We start from the raw sequence: 18,878 nt of genomic DNA, 5'->3' as shown, positions 1-18,878 counted from the left end.
TTGTACGAAGAGATTATGTGAATAGATTGGGCATGCATTGTTGTGAATACACAATCCATGTTACCAGAAATCTAGAAAATCTTTACAGGGACTTTCTAAGCATCCCAAACCTTGATGGCAGTGAGGGGACACATAAAATAAACATATATATATATATATATATATATATATATATATATATATATATATATATATAGACAATACTCCCCTTCTGTACTACTCCCCTGCCACTGCTCCAGTCATCTATCTACATCTGCTGCAGCCAATAGAAGGCCATCAGAGAGGTCATTAGTGACATCCTGTAGACTTGCATGACAGGTTTATCGGACATCACCAGGCTTTCTGGCCAGGTGGCATCACCTGTTAGATGCTGTGGTGCTGAAGTGGTGCCCCGGCATCATGGTGATATTACTTTTATATAGTTCTGGGCATGAGGTTTCAAAACTCTATAAAATAAATAATTTGGAAATCCTCTTTAAAGGTGCTCATACACCCCTCTAAAGCGGCAGGGTAGTAGAGAACTGAGAACTGCGTGGCAGAATGGCACATGGTTTTGTGATGCAATTTTCACAATCCAGCTTGTACAGGTGAAGCACATGGTTTCAATGTGTACAAGATGCATAGTTGAAAACCGCATATCAAAACTACCACAATCCATAGTAATAATGCATGCCAGGGGTGTAACTATAGGGGATGCAGTTACACTCGGGCCCAGGAGCCTTAGGGGGCCCATAAGACTTCTCTTCTCCATATAGGAAGCCTAGTAGTATGAATAAATCATTATAGTTGGGGGCCCTGTTACAGGTTTTGCATTGGGGCCCCAAATCTTCAAGTTACGCCTTTGATGCATGCCATTATGCCATGAGGTTCCCATCTACAATATTGGGTGTTTTAGGTGATTTTAAAAAGTTTTTTACTGCACTTTCTTATGGGATCATGAACATAGGCTAATTTGTTGCCCTGGGGCAACTTTTTTTGGTTCCTGCTACAATATATGGCTCACTACCGACACACAGCTGCATCATTTATATTAAAAAAGTGTCATCTTTTCCACTTAATCAGATCTATTTTTCCCTGATGTCTCCTGGCATTTTATGGACCATCTTATTATGTAATATAACAATTTTTTGTAACTTTAACTACGGTAACTCCGTTCTACATAAGTGACAATCTAAATGCCAATAGATGGGGTATGGCAACTAAAACTAACATCATGCATAGTAAAAACAAAAGTGAAACACCACAGTTCTGATCTTTATACTTATATTCTGGATTACTTTAGTCAACCTACACAATGCTTTGAGTAGCAACCGTTAAAATGTACTTAGATTTATAATGTCATATACACTAGAAATCAATACTTACTCATCTGCACCAAAAACATAATTTTGCATATTACAACCACCAGGTGGCGCTGTATAATTGTAAGAAGCTTATCTATTTAAAAAACAGTACATTTGACAGTTTTTGAAAACTCTTTATAAGTTAATATTATATACTGCATCGGCACATGAAGAATTTAGTTTTTCAGATTCTATGGCGAAAGTCAAAATAGTTAAAATAACCTTGCATTTCTGTATCACATGTAACACAATTTTGAGTGAATTAATTTATAATAGATCAGTATATAAAAAAATAAATTGCATTAAACTGCAGATCTGTACATAAGCATTGTGGTGATTAACTGGCACAAGAGGACGACCCAAATATATTTTTTAGTGAGGACCTAAGTGCTTGAAGCAACGTAAAGAGAACTACTTAAGTACCGTAAGATATTCATTATAAATGAAGTTCAACCAAAATCAAAAAGAACTGAGAAAGATAAACCAGGTAATTATAAAGTGTGGATATATTTTTAATAAAGTGTATTTTTTTTCACACAGTATCTAAGCAACATGTAATAGTTTATTGCCCTGGTTCATGCTGAAAGCTTTTTCTTCTGTTTTTGCACATTGAGGCTCATATAAACTGACCATTGAACGTATTATAGAATTGTGTACTATAATATACAGTATATCAAACTTTTTCCCAAAATACAGACCTCAGGGGTGACAGCTACAGGAGAACTGACACCATCATTTTTGTACATATTCTGCAGAGCTGGTTTTGCACACTATGATAAATTACTGACCTAGGGCCGGCCCATTGCACCAAAGTTTTGATCTGAGATCAACAAGAGTGGTTAACCCGTTATTGTGGTTCATATCTAGGTTCAATTTGATCAGAACAAACTAGTTGAACCGTCATAATCCAAGATGGCAGACTAGGCTGGGTGGTGGAATTACAACCACATTGCTGTTGGTGAAATGAAGCATTACATGGTATCCATTAAAAATAAAGGGGTTAGCCAAGTTCTAAAGTCATCACCTATCCAAAAATAGGATATAACTTTTTGATTGGTGATAGTCTAACCACTGGGACCCCCATCGATCCCTAGAATGGGGGTCCTGACGCTCCCTGCCTGAATAAGGACATGGCAATACAGGAAATTGCAAGATATGAGCACTGAGCAATCTCCGGTGCTGTCATTGAAATGATTAAAGTGGCAGCATACCTGTGCAACCTTCACTCTACTCCTACAGGGATTATCGAGACCCCCATTCTCAGGATCAGTGGGATCCTAGTGGTCGGACCTCCAGGGATCAAAACGTGATGCCTTATCCCATGGATAGGGAATAACTTTAGATCTTGATGCAACCGCTTTAATGGAATGTCCATGATTGCCCTAGAGATGCTCTTTGTAGCCACTTTCCACTCAGGTTATTTGAGGGAGGTTTCAAATAAGAGGCTGTCCTCCAATAATTCAGAATGACCTGGCATCATATTTAGAAATGGGCCCCAAATGACAAACTCAGCTCTACCAGACCTCCATGCGTTTTTGGTGTCTACATAATGTAGATTCTAATGCATGCATCACATCTGTATACATTGTTGAATGAATGAATGATTAGGAATAAATAATTTTCTCTCCCTCTTCATTTCTAAGAGTTACGGAAAAGGAACGAATTGGGAGCACACAGAAGGGTCAGTTATATCGGCTCAATATGTAAAAGTACAGAAACTCTTTAAGTTTGTTTTGTCATTTTCCAAGTTACTCTAAAATCACAAAAAAAAAGAAAAAAATCAAAACTTTTTGGAGAAATCATTATTCAACCTTGGATTTTCATTCGCCCGCTCATGGCCAAGTCTTACAAAGACTGATCAGCTTATTGTCCTTGAAAATGACGAAGACTTCGGTGCTACAGCACACAAGGACAGCATATACTTGGCTATAATATCTTAGTATGTGAGATGTATCCATGAGCAATCCTAAAACAGCATGGACGTTTAATCCCCATAATAATGTTTCCAAATAGCTCTAAGATGTTAAAGTGGATTATCCTCTTTGGTTCCAAAAATGAAATACCATAAAACAATTTATATAGCAGCTCAAACAGCAGTCCTTGAGTCTTCACTTCTACCAAACTCGGCAGGAATTATCTCCCCGATTCATTAATGTGTTCTCTGGACATTTGAAAGCTTCACGAAATTCTTCAAAATTACTCATTGCACCAATTACCCTGTGGGGAAAAAATATGAAATCTTTAAGGTTATGTCATTTCTTGTTCCTGTACTCAAATCCCTACATTTGTTTTACCTGCAAAGCAGAAATATCTCAATATCCGGATTTCTCATAATATTTAAAGCAGATTAAGAATGCTAAATAACAAAACCGCATTCTTGAGCGGGACTGATCAAGTCAAGGTCTCTGGGTTTTGTATTGTGTCTTTTAGGCGGGATTCACACGACCGTATTTGTGCATGCAATCCGCAGTGAATAAAATCCATGGATTTCAATCACAAGCACGTATTTTGTGTGCAAAAAATATATGCAGAATGTTCCATTTTCCTGCGCATTTCCACAGGGAAATAGAACATATAAAAATTAATTAGGCTAATTAGTAGAGATGAGAGAGTATACTCGCTAAAGGCAATTGCTCGAGCGAGCATTGCCTTTAGCGAGTACCTGCCCGCTCGAGATCAAAGGTTCAGGTGCTGGCGTGGGGGAGCGGTGAGTAGCGGCAGTCAGCAGGAGGGAGCGGGGGGGCAAAGAGGGAGAGAGAGATCTCCCCTCCGTTCCCTGCCCGCCGCCGGCACACGAACCTTTGATCTGGAGTGGGCAGGTACTCGCTCATCTCTACTAATTAGCCATTTCAGTGTACGGGACCGTGGCTGTGGTTTTTTTGCATGTGCAAATGTGCTTCATTTGTGCATGCAAAAAGTGCAGCAAAAAACACAGTTACGCTCAGCCAATCGGAGGCAGCACTTTCAGAAGGTGGGGATTTTCAATCCCCGGCCAGAAGAGTGCCGGGACCTGCAAGAAGAGGCACCGGAGTTGACAGCGATACTAATGTGATATATTCTTCTTTTTTTTTTTCTACAGTTATGGATTATTTTCGGGGGTGGGGGAAGCTTAGATTTCAAGCCCCCCACCCCCACCCCCCACCCCCCCCCCCCGAAAATCTTTGTCACAGATCCCCTGCCACTGCTGTCACAGCAGTGGCAGAGGATCACAATCCTCACAGATTGATTGGAAACAATGGGGGAGATCGCAAATAAGAAGGGGCATGCCCCGAATTTGTTTTAACGCTGCATCGCAAGTATTAAAACATCGCAAATGTGCATTGGCTTTATAATTTTGTGATTTCTTGCAGCCTCGCAGCGCTGGGAAATCATGCGATTCCCTCGCCAGTGTGAAGCCACCCTATGGAGCTTCCCTTCAGGAAAATCATCTCTTGGACTCAGTGGGAGCTGTTACAAAGACCATTACAAAGACACCCGATTTATTTGAATGGGCACTACGATATGTACTTTTTTTAATTCCCCATGCATATGCATTAGAGGAAAATTTAACACTTGCCACCAGGTTTTCCAACAGATTCCAGCCAATTGCAGGGGGCGTCGTTTTTCATTTTCTCCTTATCAATGAACTTTTCTATCAAATAGCAGAAAACCCCTTTTAAGGGATAACCCATATCCATATGCACCTGAGTTAACCAACATAAAAAGCCATGGGTACCTCTTCCTCTGGTGAAGTTAGAATGACCATGTATTACATAAATCTAGGGGAAAAAGTAAACACTAGTAGTCGCCATTCTCAACAACAGCAACTAATATGCGAGCTGCAAAACAGACTAAGTTGGCCAGCACTTCCTAAGCACATACGCCATGTTTGCAATATACAGTGGAAACAAACATGAACAAACACTGAATATATGGTTTTTAAATTGCATTACTGTTTACTGCATGCAAAAATGAAGTTCTTAGTGCATGTTTTAATCAAATAGTGTGACCCCATCAGCCACAGCAACCTCTTGTAGATGGGACCTTACTAGAGTTGAGCGAGCATACTCTGCCGAACCAAGAAAAAGTTTAAAAAAAGTTCGGGACCCGGCGTCCCACATACAAAAATGCTCGAGTCTCCCATTGAAGTCAATGAGGTTCGTTACTCGAGTAGAGCTCTCGAATTTTACGAAAAGCTCGACTCGAATAACGCCGACCCTAGCATTTGGGTGCTCGCTCATCTCTAGACCTTACACTAATCAGACTCACCGGTATCCTTTAGAATAGTATATAACAGCATCCCACTTTCCCACTTTTCTGGCTTGCTCTTCTATTCCCAAGACTTGTTATAGAGTCACATTGATTTGAAGGAATGCTGCCATCCAATAGGTGGCACTGCAGAGGTATTGTTCCATATTCCTTATTTGCATAAATTACCTGGAGGAGCTTGCATGACCTTATAAGTCTCCTTACTCACCTTCTTGGTATCCTCTCACCCCTTCTGGGTGCTCTCCTTAGGGAGCGACTATACCATCCCCCAACCCACTCACCCCCTAGGTGTCTCCAAACACCTTCTGGGTGCTCTCCTTAAGGAGACATGACACCCCTCCTGACCTACTTTCGCTAAATACATTTAAAGGCTTACACCCAGGAAAGGTAAGTCAGTTTAGTGTAGTATGTCATCTACAAGAGGTTGCCTTGTTAGCAGATGAGCACACACACTTTGATCAGTGTTACGTTAAGAATAAGAACCTCACATTTTTGCATGCAGTAAATATAATAGTATTGTAATTTAAAATTCTATGTTTGTAGTGTGCTGTTGTCTCCTGTGTGTTTCTACTGTATGTCCCAGCCATGATATAAGTTAACCTACATTTATGCAGGGCGCGCTGACCATCTTGGCCTATTTTGCATTGTTCATGCAGAATAGCAGCTGCCTATGTTTTGGACATGCACTCCACACATTCATCTCTCCAAGGTCTTTAAATTAAGTAACCAAATCCCATTTTTCCTGAGTTTACTTGCAGGCTTGGACCTAAAGAGAAGAAAGTCTGTCAGTGTGGGGACCTATCTATTAGAGGTCGCCTTGTCGTTGGCATGTGGACTCACACAGTGGGAGCCATCCTCATCTCCTCAAAAGGTATCTGGGGGAATAAAGGTAATATAATCCTCAGTACTTACCTTCATGCTTATTACAATTTAATATTGTAGCTATTACCATATACTTGCAAACTCTAATATAGTTCACAGCTCTTACCGGAACTGAGGTGGGCTATGTACTCCATTCATGACTACCTCTCTTGCAGCTTCAGGCCGAAAAGTATTGCACCTTACCTAAGGTATAAGTAGAGATAAATCTTTAGATATATTCTTATTCTATTAATATATTTTTTAATTATTATGCATTCTGATCTGATGACTGAAAAACTACGTTATGATAAACTGCTTGCCTATAGCACACGATTTGGAAAATCCAATGAGTACTTGTAGCATAGCATTAAGGCCCATTTAAGACAACTATAATGGACCTTAGTCCTTATTTTTAAGGTTCTTATTACATCTGTAAAATGTGGAACCCATGCTATTCTATCAAACTTGACTTAGATCACCATTGGGTTTTATAGAAACTACTCATTCAATTTAGTAGAGCTGCATAGGATGCTGGATGTTCCAATGATAGAGAAGCCCTAAAATGTAGCTATATTATGCCTGTAAGGAATGGACCTAATTCGGGTAGAATCCATCAAGGAGCCAGCATAGCACTGGTGAGTAGAGATGAGCTAGCATACTCGCTAAGGGCAATTGCTCAAGCGAGCATTGCCCTTAGCGAGTACCTGCCCGCTCGAGAGAAAAGGTTTGGGTGCCGGCGCGGGGGAGCGGTGAGATGCGGCAGTCAGCAGGGGGGAGCGGGGGGGGGGAGATATCTCCCCTCCGTTCCTCCCCGCTCTCCCCCGCAGCTCCTTGCCTGCCGCCGTCACCCTTTTCTCTCGAGCGGGCAGGTACTCGCTAAGGACAATGCTCGCTCGAGCAATTGCCCTTAGCAAGTATGCTTGCTCATCACTACTGGTGAGTAATGAAAATTACCTATATTTAAAATCTCCACTAAATTGACAAGGATGGACAGTAGTGCCGTTGACTATTACTATAACTTTTATTGTTTTCTGACTTACATGAGCATAGCTTAAGAAAAACAGTTGGTTGTGGTTAAGATCTATCCCGGGAAGAAGCAATTCCTCCTTTCCATTTCTTTTTTCTTCAATCCATTTTCTGTATGCCTAACATAAAAAGAGGAAGAAAAACAGGAAAATATTGGTTATTCAGATGTGTCACTCCTTACCTTGTTTAGAGTTATGCCAAAGTGAGTGGCACAAGATGACAAGCTTTGAATAAACAAATCATGCGTCAATACACCTGACAGAGTAGCATCATTTTTTTTTCTAAAGTTAGTCATCTTTTGCCAATTATCTTGGAATTACTTGAAACAGGTGAAAAGATAAAGAATTTGACCCACTTCTAGCTGTTTTGCTACAGGAATCAATTCTGTTTATTGGGTAGTGGCCCCTGCAGGGTCTTTTTAAAGTGAATAGGCCTGCAGCACCAATCTGAAGTGGTCTGCATCCTGTAGCAAAACTGCTAGAAGTGGGACAACCCCTTTAAGAAAGGATACATCTTATCATGGCATAATGTGTATTTGTGTGTCTTTCTTTTTAAATTTTAAAGTAAGAAAAATTAGGCTTATTAAGTTTGATGGGAGTTAAGGCCCATTTAGGCGGGACGAATGTCGGGCAAACGATGCCCAACACTCGTCTCTGCACATACTCGCTCCCGTGCTGCTGCATGGGAGCTAGTATCACTGGCTCACAGTGGGGCAGCTGCAGGAGATTTCTCTCCTTTTGCTCCCCCGCCCCCCTCTATTTACTTAACATAGCGGCTGTTCAATACAGAATGGCTGCTATTTACACTGTACGATCAGTGTTCAGCTCATAGTTCATCGTTTATGCTGCATGGACGATGAGCTGAACGATGAGCGCTCAGTGTAAATAGTAGCCATTTAGTATTGAACGGCCTCTATGTTAAGTCAATGAAGAGAGGCAGGGGAGCGCAAGAAGATAAAACTCCTGCAGCTGCCCTGCCCCCCTGCTGGCTGATCTATGAGCGAGCCAGGGATACTAGCTCCCATGCAATGGGAGAAAGTGTATGCAGGGACGAGTGTTGGGCATCATTTGCCCGACATTCGTCCTGTCTAAATGGACCCTTATGGTACATACTCTTAGGCCTCATTCACACTTCCACTGCTTCATTTCATTGTTAGGTTCACTTCCATCCTAGGAGCAGAACAATGACAAAACTGGAAGTTCCGGCTCCGACACATGCTAACCTCAAATGCTGCCGAACGGAACTGACTGTAATAAGTTCTGTCCAGCTGCCGTTATGTCCTCCAGCATTTTCCCAGATGAAATAGTGCTACATGCAATGCTATTTTGTTCTGCATTTTACCAGAAATCTGTGACATAGCCTACCTGCGGAGCCTTTAACACAGATGTAAATGAAGCATTACATGCAAAAGTTTTGCTTTACAAAGATATTTCTTTGTTTTTAACTTTGTTTTACTTAAACTAACATTAATTCAAACATAACAATAAAGGGATTTTCCTAGACTAAAATAAAATTAACGGGCAGAGAATAGGAAAAAAACCAAACCAAGCACTACTCAATAATAGATATCTCCCAGATCCATTGCAGCCACGAAAGTCCCCAACACTCTGCTCCCAGAAGTTCCTTCCGTAGTCATGTGCTATTCATTGTCCATGTGACCACTGCAGCCAATCACTGGCTTCAGCAGTGATATTGTCATGAACAGCAGGCAACCAATGATGGCAGTAATTAGCTGCAGCAATCACATGTGCATTGAACTGCATATGACTGCTGCAGGAGCTTCCAGGATAAAACTGTACAGGCTGCACTGGTGATAGGAACAGCCAATCAGTGAGTAGTGCTTTTTTTTGTGAAATTCTCTGCCTATCAGTTTTTTGAATCCTTGAAAACCGCTTTAAGACATTACTAATAATGCAAATCACTATTTTCATATTTAGCAAAATGGACATACTAGGGTAATGTAATTTGCCATATGTTAGTCAGTTATACAAGAGAAGATGCCAAAATGACATCCCCTTTTCTACAGTTATTGGATGTAGCTCTGCCTTACAGACTTCTTCCTCTACCTACCCCTGCATGCACTCCATATATAATAGTGGTAACAGCCCATTTACACGTAACGGATATCGCTCAAAATTCGTTTAAACAAATTCATTTGAGTGATAATTGTTCAGTGCGAATGCGAAAAAACTTGCTCACTTGTCATTCGCGGTTGTTTAAGCTGACTTTTCAATCAACTTAAAAAACCATGTCCTGTGTAAATGCTCTCCCGCTCAGCGCTTCCCATAAGAGGTGAAGTACTGAGCAAGAAGTGGATGATCCAACAGCAAGTCTTTCAGTTTAAATGCTCTGCACTAACGTTGACGACCTTAGCAGTGCAATCGTTGGAAAGACTGTCGGCTCGTGTAAAAGGGCCTTAAGACTTGGAGCTTTTTGCCCTTTTTTTAGCTGCATCTTTCTGCTTTTGCATTAGAAAGCAATGAGAACTTCCAGAAAGGGACCAAAGAGCTGGTCGCATTTTTTCATCCCAGTAAATCACAAACTTCATATGCGCAAGAAAAGATTGATTTTCAATTATCGTTATGTTATTATTTTTATAATAATGTACATCTTCTTACACGAAAGGCTTCTCTCATTCCTCCATTGTCTGCAATATTTTCTGCCAAAGTCTTTGTTCCTTTTACCTAAAATAGTAATAGTGTATAATCACACAGATAGAACAACACAAAGAAAGGTGAAATAAATAATCTGTTCTGTAACTTAAAACACAAAGTAATTGGATAATTCTTTACATTCTGTCACTGATATGAAGTACTTGCAAACATTAATAACCAAAATTGTTACCATGTGTTATGCTGAATAATTAATGCATATTCCATGATATTTGATGTTTCCATAAGACAAAGTGATGGCATGATATATCATTTTAGTAATTTATATACTGTATACTTTTGCAAAACTTTTGTAAATATTTCAATCCTTCATGCAAATATTATCAAACAGGGGACCGTAAGGATTTAGTACTTTATTATATATTCCCTCTTTTCTGGATTTATGCAAATTGTTAATCTTTCCAATTTGTTACTATGCTTAAAAATCTGCCAGCATGAGAATAGCTTCGGATGACAGCTGTTCCTTTTCCTGTGTTTTGCCATCTTAATGGGCTGCAGATATTGGAACTCCTATCAACGAATCGGAACCTAGATTTCATTTTTCTAACACAGGTAGAAAATCATTACAAGGTTTTTGTTATCATTGGTTGTCTTCAAGCCCAGTTTTCCTTTGATAACAATGAATTGACAAAGTGTAGAAGCAAAATGTGTGGAAAAAGGAATTTTAGTTCTGTACCAACTTCTGATAATTTAGCATAGAAATACAATACACTACATAGGCTTTAGCATAGATTGTTAGTGGTCAAACACAAATAAATACATAGCCAAATCCATGGATAGGCTGGTTGGGCTGTCTGTCATCCCAGTCAGTCCATCAATACCTTAACAGAAGGGAAATGTTTTTTCCCCACAGTGTCCAGCGCCAACTGACAATCGCATGCACTGGCAGGGGCTTCAGAAGGTTCAACACTGACATCAGTGTAGACCTGCACAGGCGTCTGGGGGCCAGTGCCATCTGCTAAGCTGGTGGCGCCATGACAGTAGGTTTAAGATTGATGCAAGATTTAAACAGTTTACTCTTCAAGGTGTCTTAGTAGATTAGGAAATAGAATATAGAGTCTTGTGATGTTCTCACCTCCTCCTGCCTCCTCAACAATGATTGACAGCTGCCAAAATGTTCAGAAATATACATCAATCACCACCAATCCTTGGTAAATTGTGTGTGAGAAATAAGGAAGAGGCGGGAGAAGTGCTAGGCTAATGAGTTTTCTGGACTCATGTCTAGGCGTTATTCTTTTTTCGGAACACTTTCTTAAGTGGCACAATGTTCATCTTACTAGGTATAACAGCTCATCAGACCTATCACTATAATATGATACCCTTAAATGTGGCATTATATTTTAGTGACAGATCTTGGATGTTACAAGCAAGCTACCTTTGCATTGCCTCAAAGCAGGGGCGTAACTATAGAGGGTGCAGGGGATGCGGTTGCACCCGGGCCCAGGATCCTTAGGGGGCCCATAAGGCATCTCTTCTCTATATAGGGAGCCCAGTACTATGAATAAAACATTATAGTTGGAAGCCCTGTTACAGATTTTGCATTGGGGCCCAGAAGCTTCAAGTTATGTCTCTGTGCAGCATGGTTGAGGTATGGGTACGGGTACAGATACAGATAGAGGAGGGGCCCCAGTTCACGTTTTGTATCAGGTCCCCTGAGCCTTTAGTTTGGCCCCTGCCTCAAAGTGAAATACTGTATCATTCAAACTATCAAAGAAGTTTGCTGTGAGACTCACATTCATTCCGGCCAGCTTCCAGTAATAATCACTGTATTGGTCTACGACACATTTTGTTCTTTCCTTGAATCTCTCTTCTGATTCTGTAGTCCACCATGGATGTAAATTTCCATCTTTGTCATACTTCCGGCCTATATAACATGAATATGTTATTCCCGATGGGATAAACTGATATCAGAAATATTGTATTTAATGTTTAATGAGATAAAACACTGCTGGCATTGAGCACTGGATGCAAAAATGATACACCACAAAGACTATTATTTAACTTGACAGGGAAAAAGGAAATATATTCACCATTACTGTCAAATCCATGCGTGAACTCGTGACCAACAATGACTCCAATTGCTCCATAGCTGAGGGATCTATCAGAAAAACACACAAATGCTTCTAAATACCCCCAAAAATCTTCCAAATTCCCTTTTTCATCAAATGTTCTAATGTTCACTTCATCATTGATTTTCTTATCAGGAACTAGCTAGGATTCAGAATTTAATTATTCATTTTCACAATGTTGCCTGGGAATATCACAGATCAAAGATGAAATGGGATCATCGGGCTGCCAGTTCTAATCATTTCCCCTGGGAAACTTGGCAAATGTTTGACACTGATGCATGCAAATTCCGTTTTCATTATATTTTCAAGTTGGCGGCCAGTTTCATCTTACCTCCAGTACAAACAGAAAACTTCAGAAATCTGTTTCATATCGCTCCATGTTGATAATTGTTATTCATTATACAGTACATGAAATCACCATGTAAAGAGTAAATACAGAATATCTGCCAGATAATAATTATGCTGTTCCTAGGAAGAATCGAAACATTACATTGTCATGCAGAATTTCCCTCAGTTCTTAACCACTTCATTATCAGGATATTTTTTTCTTTAGAGGGCTTATCTGGTGTATAAAACCCATTTTGAAATACTCATGAGTTGGAATCTCCATTAGTTATTTGGAGCAACAAGTAGATATTAAGAGTGTCTTTTGCTCTGGATGACCCAATATATCAGTGCATTACATAGGCAGCTCATTGATTTTAACCCTGTCCAATCCACTGTCTGACATCTAAAGACATTCTGATTGAAGGCCGTACAGCTCTGATGTCGGAAGACGTCCGACAGGGTGTTCTTACTATAGATTACTGGCCGCTCTGTTATCGGGGGCCTTTCCAGCATGTCACATACTGCAGTACTGGCTCTAGCCAGCAGATAGCACCATTGTATAATGGCAGAAAAAAAAGCCCCCTAGGAAACCCTGAATCCAAAATTGGATTGCAAAGGGTTAATAGGTACCATGTAAAGTTTATTTTCTCATGTAGTGGCATCACAGGGGAATGGAACATTTGCTGGCAGTTTTCCTTGTAGATAAAGTTGCCCACACACAAGATTAAAGTTTGCAGAAACAGCAGATTTTGTCCATTTCAGCCAATCATGATTTGAAAATAGTATATACTATAGTTTGCAATGGCCCATAAAAAAACTTATGAACCAAAAATGCCATCTGTAAGACTGTATTTTTTTAGCCATTTAGCTGAAAGTACAAGTTTATTAGCTGAATTTGGCTGATCATTTACGGCTCTGTGGCAGCCCAACCTATTATTGCTATTTTTTTGCTTTCTCCCTCATCGTTAAGTTTAGTCTGTTGTGTTGCTCATTCATACGAATGAGTCCATAAACTATTGATTGGCCGAATTCTGATAATCTTAAAGAGATTGTCTGGTTGCCGTTTCAAATTTAAATATCAGGTGCGAAAGTGGTAAAATAACAAATCAAGCAGTACTTGATTGACAGGACAAGTCAAGTGACTGCTGCCTGCTAATCAGAGGCCACAGTATCACTGCTCAGAGCTCCTGGCCTCATGGCGCTGAGGATGTGGGTGTTGATGTCAATAAAATGACATTACTGTGGCTTCTGATTGGCAGGCAGCTGTCACGTGAATTCCACGGCCAACGGAGACCGGGAGAACAGAAGGGTGCAGTGCTAGATAGCCAGGGACAAGGAAGGTAAGCATTGATTTTTTATTTTACCACAATTGCTCTCAATTAGAGTTGAGCAAACATACTCTGCCGAGCTTGATGCTCATTCGAGCATTAGCGTACTTGATGGAGAGAGAGTGAGAGAGAGAGAGAGAGAGAGAACGAACCTAGGAAGAAAAAAATAAGCTCGGCACCCGGCGTCCCACATACAAAAATGCTTGAGTCTCCCATTGTAGTCAAGGGGGTTCGTTACTCGAGTAGAGCTCTCGAATTTTACGAAAAGCTCAACTCGACTACCGCGGACTCGAGCATTTGGGTGCTCGCTCATCTCCTAATATTTAAACTTGAGAAAGTAACTTGACAGCCCCTTTTTAACTGTATTTCAGATCCGGTGAAGGTGGTTATAGCTAGATCACTATATATGGCTAAAAAACATATTGTCCAAAAGTGTCTTCAGAAACACTAAGTGAATAGACCTATTGATGGAGAAGTCTATATACCTTATGAGTGGAACACCATAGAAGTTTGAGGATACATTATTAATATAGTTAGAGGAGTCAGGATTGGCCACATCAACCTTGACCAGGCACAGAATTTTCCCTGTGAGAGCAGTCCGGAGTTTTCAGGATTGACGACCTCGATGGACTTTTTTGTCGTAAGACACATTGAAGATTTTTTGCCATATCATGGTTGGAACTATACTAGCATATATGCATTACTAGATTACGTTGATGTACCTTCAGTTGAGGGGTTTGGTTTGTTTGTTAGTCTTTTTTGTGTTAAAAGGTACATGATTGAAAAAAAACGTATTTATTTTTAAAATTTCTGTTTCACTCATTTTTTTCAATTATATAAAGCATCCCAAAATTAGAATCAGAAGGCGTATACTTTATTGTCTTAAGTTAACATTGATTTACATATAATATGTGTAGTTCAGAGTTTAGGCTGGCACTAGAAATAAGACTGGAGACTTCTTTGCATTGGTTACTAATTATTTTCACATTTTTCTACTTAACTTATACATTTTAGTTTTATTTTGGAATAGCATATCTTCTTCACTCCCTCCATTGAGGACATTATAACAGAATATGTATTTATTTACTATACAGTATTTGGAGCTGTCATTGTTCAGTTTGGATGCGGTTTTTAATAGTTGTTGGGTGCTAGAATGCCTTTATATTTTTGCTCTGTTTGGCATCTACTCCTGGTTATGACTGTAAAAGAAGCATAAAAATGCACATAAACAGTTCTGTGGGAACAATGCCTTAATCAGTTTTACATGGGTCCTTTATGACTCAAAAACTATCACCCAGCTCTGTTACCACAGGGCTCACCTGGTATGGTGTCTGATCTGTAGGAGGCGCACAGAACAATGCATTGACTGATACTATGTGAATTGGGAGGCAAAAAACACCCAACTCCCCCTTGAAGCTGTTCTATCCTTTATGCAGCCACTGTTGCATTTACTGTAAGTTGCACTATAGTAATGCAAAAACGAGCTAATTAAAGTGGACTTGTCAAAGGATTAATTATTTTTATATAGTTCCTGTGTTGCTTTATGCAGGTGAGCTTGTGCACTGAGCTAATTTCTACAAGAAGCAGACTACTCCGTCCTCACTGCAGTGCCAGGCTTGTTATTACATAAATTTCTCATTGAAGTGAATGAAAACTGTTTGTGTAATACCAAGATGAGCCTCGTGAGGTGCAGAGCGTTAAGGCAGCAGAAATGCAGTCCTAAGCTCTCACTCATGACCTGAAGGTTGCAGGTTCAATTCCTACTTGGTTCAGGTAGCCCGCTCAAGGTTGACTCAGTTTTCCATCCATTCAAGGTTGGTAAAATGAGTACCCAGCTTGCTAGGGGGTAAAGATGACTGGGGAAGGCAATGGCAAAGCACCCTGCAAAAACAGTCTGCGCCACACAAGTCTGCAAAAACAGTCTGCCAAGAAAATGTCATGATGTGACGTCACCCTAAGACTCAGTCACGACTTTACCTTTTTAAAACCAAGCTGTTTCTGAGGACATAGATGGTGAACAGATGATCAGAGGAGTTCCTATGGGGATGGATCCCCGCTGATATCCTATTGGTGGGCTCTTATATCTATGGTCTTTGAGCCAGTTTTCAAATACAAATTATACTTTTAAACTAACAAACCTTAAAGTGTTTAAGGGGTACTGTTTGAAAACTAGAGAGAACAAGAGAAAACCCCATAGAAAACATTAAGCATAGGAGATGTCCTCAAACCTTTAAGGGGTTCTGTCATTAAAAAAGAAAAATTCCATACTCACCTATTCCTCTACCATCAGTCTACTTACCAGATCTTCACCTCACCTATCTTCTCCTGTCTTCTGCAGTCTGGGGGGGTCATCTTAACTCCAGCTGGATGATTCCTCTGCTTTCTGTGAGGTTACATACATTCACAGGTATTGAAGAGACTGCTGTCTCTGCAATAGATCAGCATTCCTTCCTAGTCAGCGAACACTGCATCTCAAGGAGGTGACCTTCACTGACCTCAGGAAGAAGAATATGAGGAATGCCGGCTTCATAACAAGCCGTCCAACTAGAGGTGACCTGACCCAGGGCACTGCAGAAGCTCAGGGAGGAGAAGATGCCTTAAGAAGACTACCTGTGGAGGAAAAGGTGAGTATAGAATTTTTTTTTTCCTAATGGCAAAACCACTTTAATTTATCCATGAGTCATCTATAAAGGACAATGTCAAACACCGTTGCGAAGTCCAAAAATGCTAAATCCATAGCTGCCCTACTATGTAGGCACCTTACCAATTCATAAAAGCAAACTAGATTGGTTTGACAACTTCTGTCCTTAGTACAATTATACTAGCAATCATTCATATTATATTATATGGAAATTTATAAATTTTCATTAACACATTGATTGTGGTGGCTTCATTAGTTTTTATTGTGATTTCCGTACGCACTATGTCGAATAATAATAATGTTCTACATATTAATTAGATATATTGATATATATAAACTATTTATTTTTTAAAAATGCCCCAAATGGTAATGAAAACCACTTGACCAAATATGTTGTTCTTCTTCATAGGAAAAAAAATGGTGTTTTTAAAAAGCTGCCACAAGACACACAATGTCAACAAAAGTCTACGATCTCCAATTTTTGAAATTATGTTCACTAACCACAAAGTGCCATTTTATGGGCCTTACAGAAAGCAGTACAATTCGAAAAAAAATCTGTGTTTTTGCTTACTATGAAATAAATTCTACAGCTTAGAAGAAAAGGGAAATACAAAGAAAGAGTACATAATAAAGTGGAGAAAAGCACTGACATTTGACTTTCTTAAAGCTGTCAAATACATCAATATGGTCTTTAATGGTATTTTCTGCTAAGAGTTAGTAACACTCACTTTGACCTAAGTGGTTTAAAGGAAGAGGTCATTACTGTAATTCTTTATAAGGTCACAAATAAAGAGAGTAACAATCATTTCAGGTGCTTAGAGGAGGCTTTGTACCTAATTGGCAGCTCTAAAATTGAGAAGCAGTCCGACTGCCTTCATTACACCTTTTATAAAAAAAAGTGATATCTTCAATAAATGCTAAAATAAGGCATACGGAAGTTCTAGTTTCCTTTATTAGATACATGAGGCAAAGCTGCACATATTGTCTCTAACTGTTCAAAAAATAATAACATATTTAAAAAGGCCTAACACAAGCAGATTATTAGCATGCTGCCTAATTCTCATCTCATTCAGTGTGAACTACAGGAAAAGGTATATAATAATCAGTCTTTGCATTTGTCTTTTTGCTCATCTTCTTACTTTTGCCTTTGGTAAACCTACAAAAAGTTATTATGGAACGTCTTAAAGAGAAGGGGAGGGGCATTCCCACCCCACCCTTACCCCGCCTGCTCAGTTTCGGGCTCCGAGGTCTCACTGTTAAAGGGGTTGTCCCGCGCCGAAACGTTTTTTTTTTGGGTTTTTTTTAACCCCCCCCCCCCCCCCCCCCCCCCGTTCGGCGCGAGACAACCCCGATGCAGGGGTTAAAAAAACAACCCGCACAACGCTTACCTGAATCCCGGCGGTCCGGCGTCTTCATACTTACCTGCTGAAGATGGCCGCCGGGATCCTCTGTCTCCGTGGACCGCAGGGCTTCTGTGCGGTCCATTGCCGATTCCAGCCTCCTGATTGGCTGGAATCGGCACGTGACGGGGCGGAGCTACACGGAGCCGGCATTCTACACGAGCGGCCCCATAGAAGACTGCAGAAGCCCCGGACTGCGCAAGCGCGGCTAATTTGGCCATCGGAGGGCGAAAATTAGTCGGCTCCATGGGAACGAGGACGCCAGCAACGGAGCAGGTAAGTAAAAAACTTTTTATAACTTCTGTATGGCTCATAATTAATGCACAAAGTACATTACAAAGTGCATTATTATGGCCATACAGAAGTGTATAGACCCACTTGCTGCCGCGGGACAACCCCTTTAAGCCACAATAGTAGCAAGAGTGAGCCCCCCCCCCCCCACTGTCAGCATAACGATCATTAGCCCATTGATGTTAGCCCATTGAATTCAATGGAGCTGGCAATACAGCCGGCTCCATTGAAAGCAATGGGCTGCCGGCGAGCGCGGGATGAATTGTCGGGAAGGGCTTAAAAATATAAGCCCTTACCTGAAAATCATCCTAAAATGTGTAAAAAAAAAAATTTAAATTATGTCAGCATTAAGATCGCTCTCCTCTGCCACAGCTGTAACAGCTGTTGCAGAGAAGAACGATGTTAGCTCATTGAATTCAATGGAGCCCGCAATACAGCCGGCTCCATTGAAAGCAATGGGCTGCGGGTGAGCGCGGGATAAATTTTCGGGAAGGGCTTAAAAATATAAGCCCTTACCTGAAAAAGAAAGATTTTAGTGTAAAAAAGAATAAAAATGCAGGCATTCTCTTCAATGGAGCCGCTGCTGCGGCCAGCGACTCCATTGAAGACAATGGTGCGCTGGCACACCTGAATTATTTTTCATGGAAGGGCTTTACATATAAGCCATTCCCT

At 40.4% G+C, this 18,878-nt stretch overlaps 1 protein-coding gene across 1 annotated transcript in view; it reads right to left on the bottom strand.

Moving 5' to 3' along the window:
- Nucleotides 1-1,831: 1,831 nt before the first annotated feature.
- The window catches only part of PHEX (phosphate regulating endopeptidase X-linked), a 200,453-nt gene continuing 183,406 nt past the window's right edge, over nucleotides 1,832-18,878 (bottom strand). Inside the window, exons 17-22 of the mRNA XM_066599795.1 lie at nucleotides 12,181-12,248; nucleotides 11,884-12,014; nucleotides 10,097-10,162; nucleotides 7,493-7,597; nucleotides 6,580-6,656; nucleotides 1,832-3,560 (exon numbers count right to left, since the gene is read on the bottom strand). Coding sequence (XP_066455892.1) covers nucleotides 3,458-3,560; nucleotides 6,580-6,656; nucleotides 7,493-7,597; nucleotides 10,097-10,162; nucleotides 11,884-12,014; nucleotides 12,181-12,248 — 550 coding nt within the window. The 3' untranslated portion in view covers nucleotides 1,832-3,457. The remainder of the gene's footprint in view (nucleotides 3,561-6,579; nucleotides 6,657-7,492; nucleotides 7,598-10,096; nucleotides 10,163-11,883; nucleotides 12,015-12,180; nucleotides 12,249-18,878) is intronic.

This window comes from Eleutherodactylus coqui, chromosome 4, assembly GCF_035609145.1.
Source record: "Eleutherodactylus coqui strain aEleCoq1 chromosome 4, aEleCoq1.hap1, whole genome shotgun sequence".
Classification (NCBI taxonomy): domain Eukaryota; kingdom Metazoa; phylum Chordata; class Amphibia; order Anura; family Eleutherodactylidae; genus Eleutherodactylus; species Eleutherodactylus coqui.
Note: the sequence above shows the minus strand (reverse complement) of the source record. Positions and strands in the feature narration are given on the sequence as shown.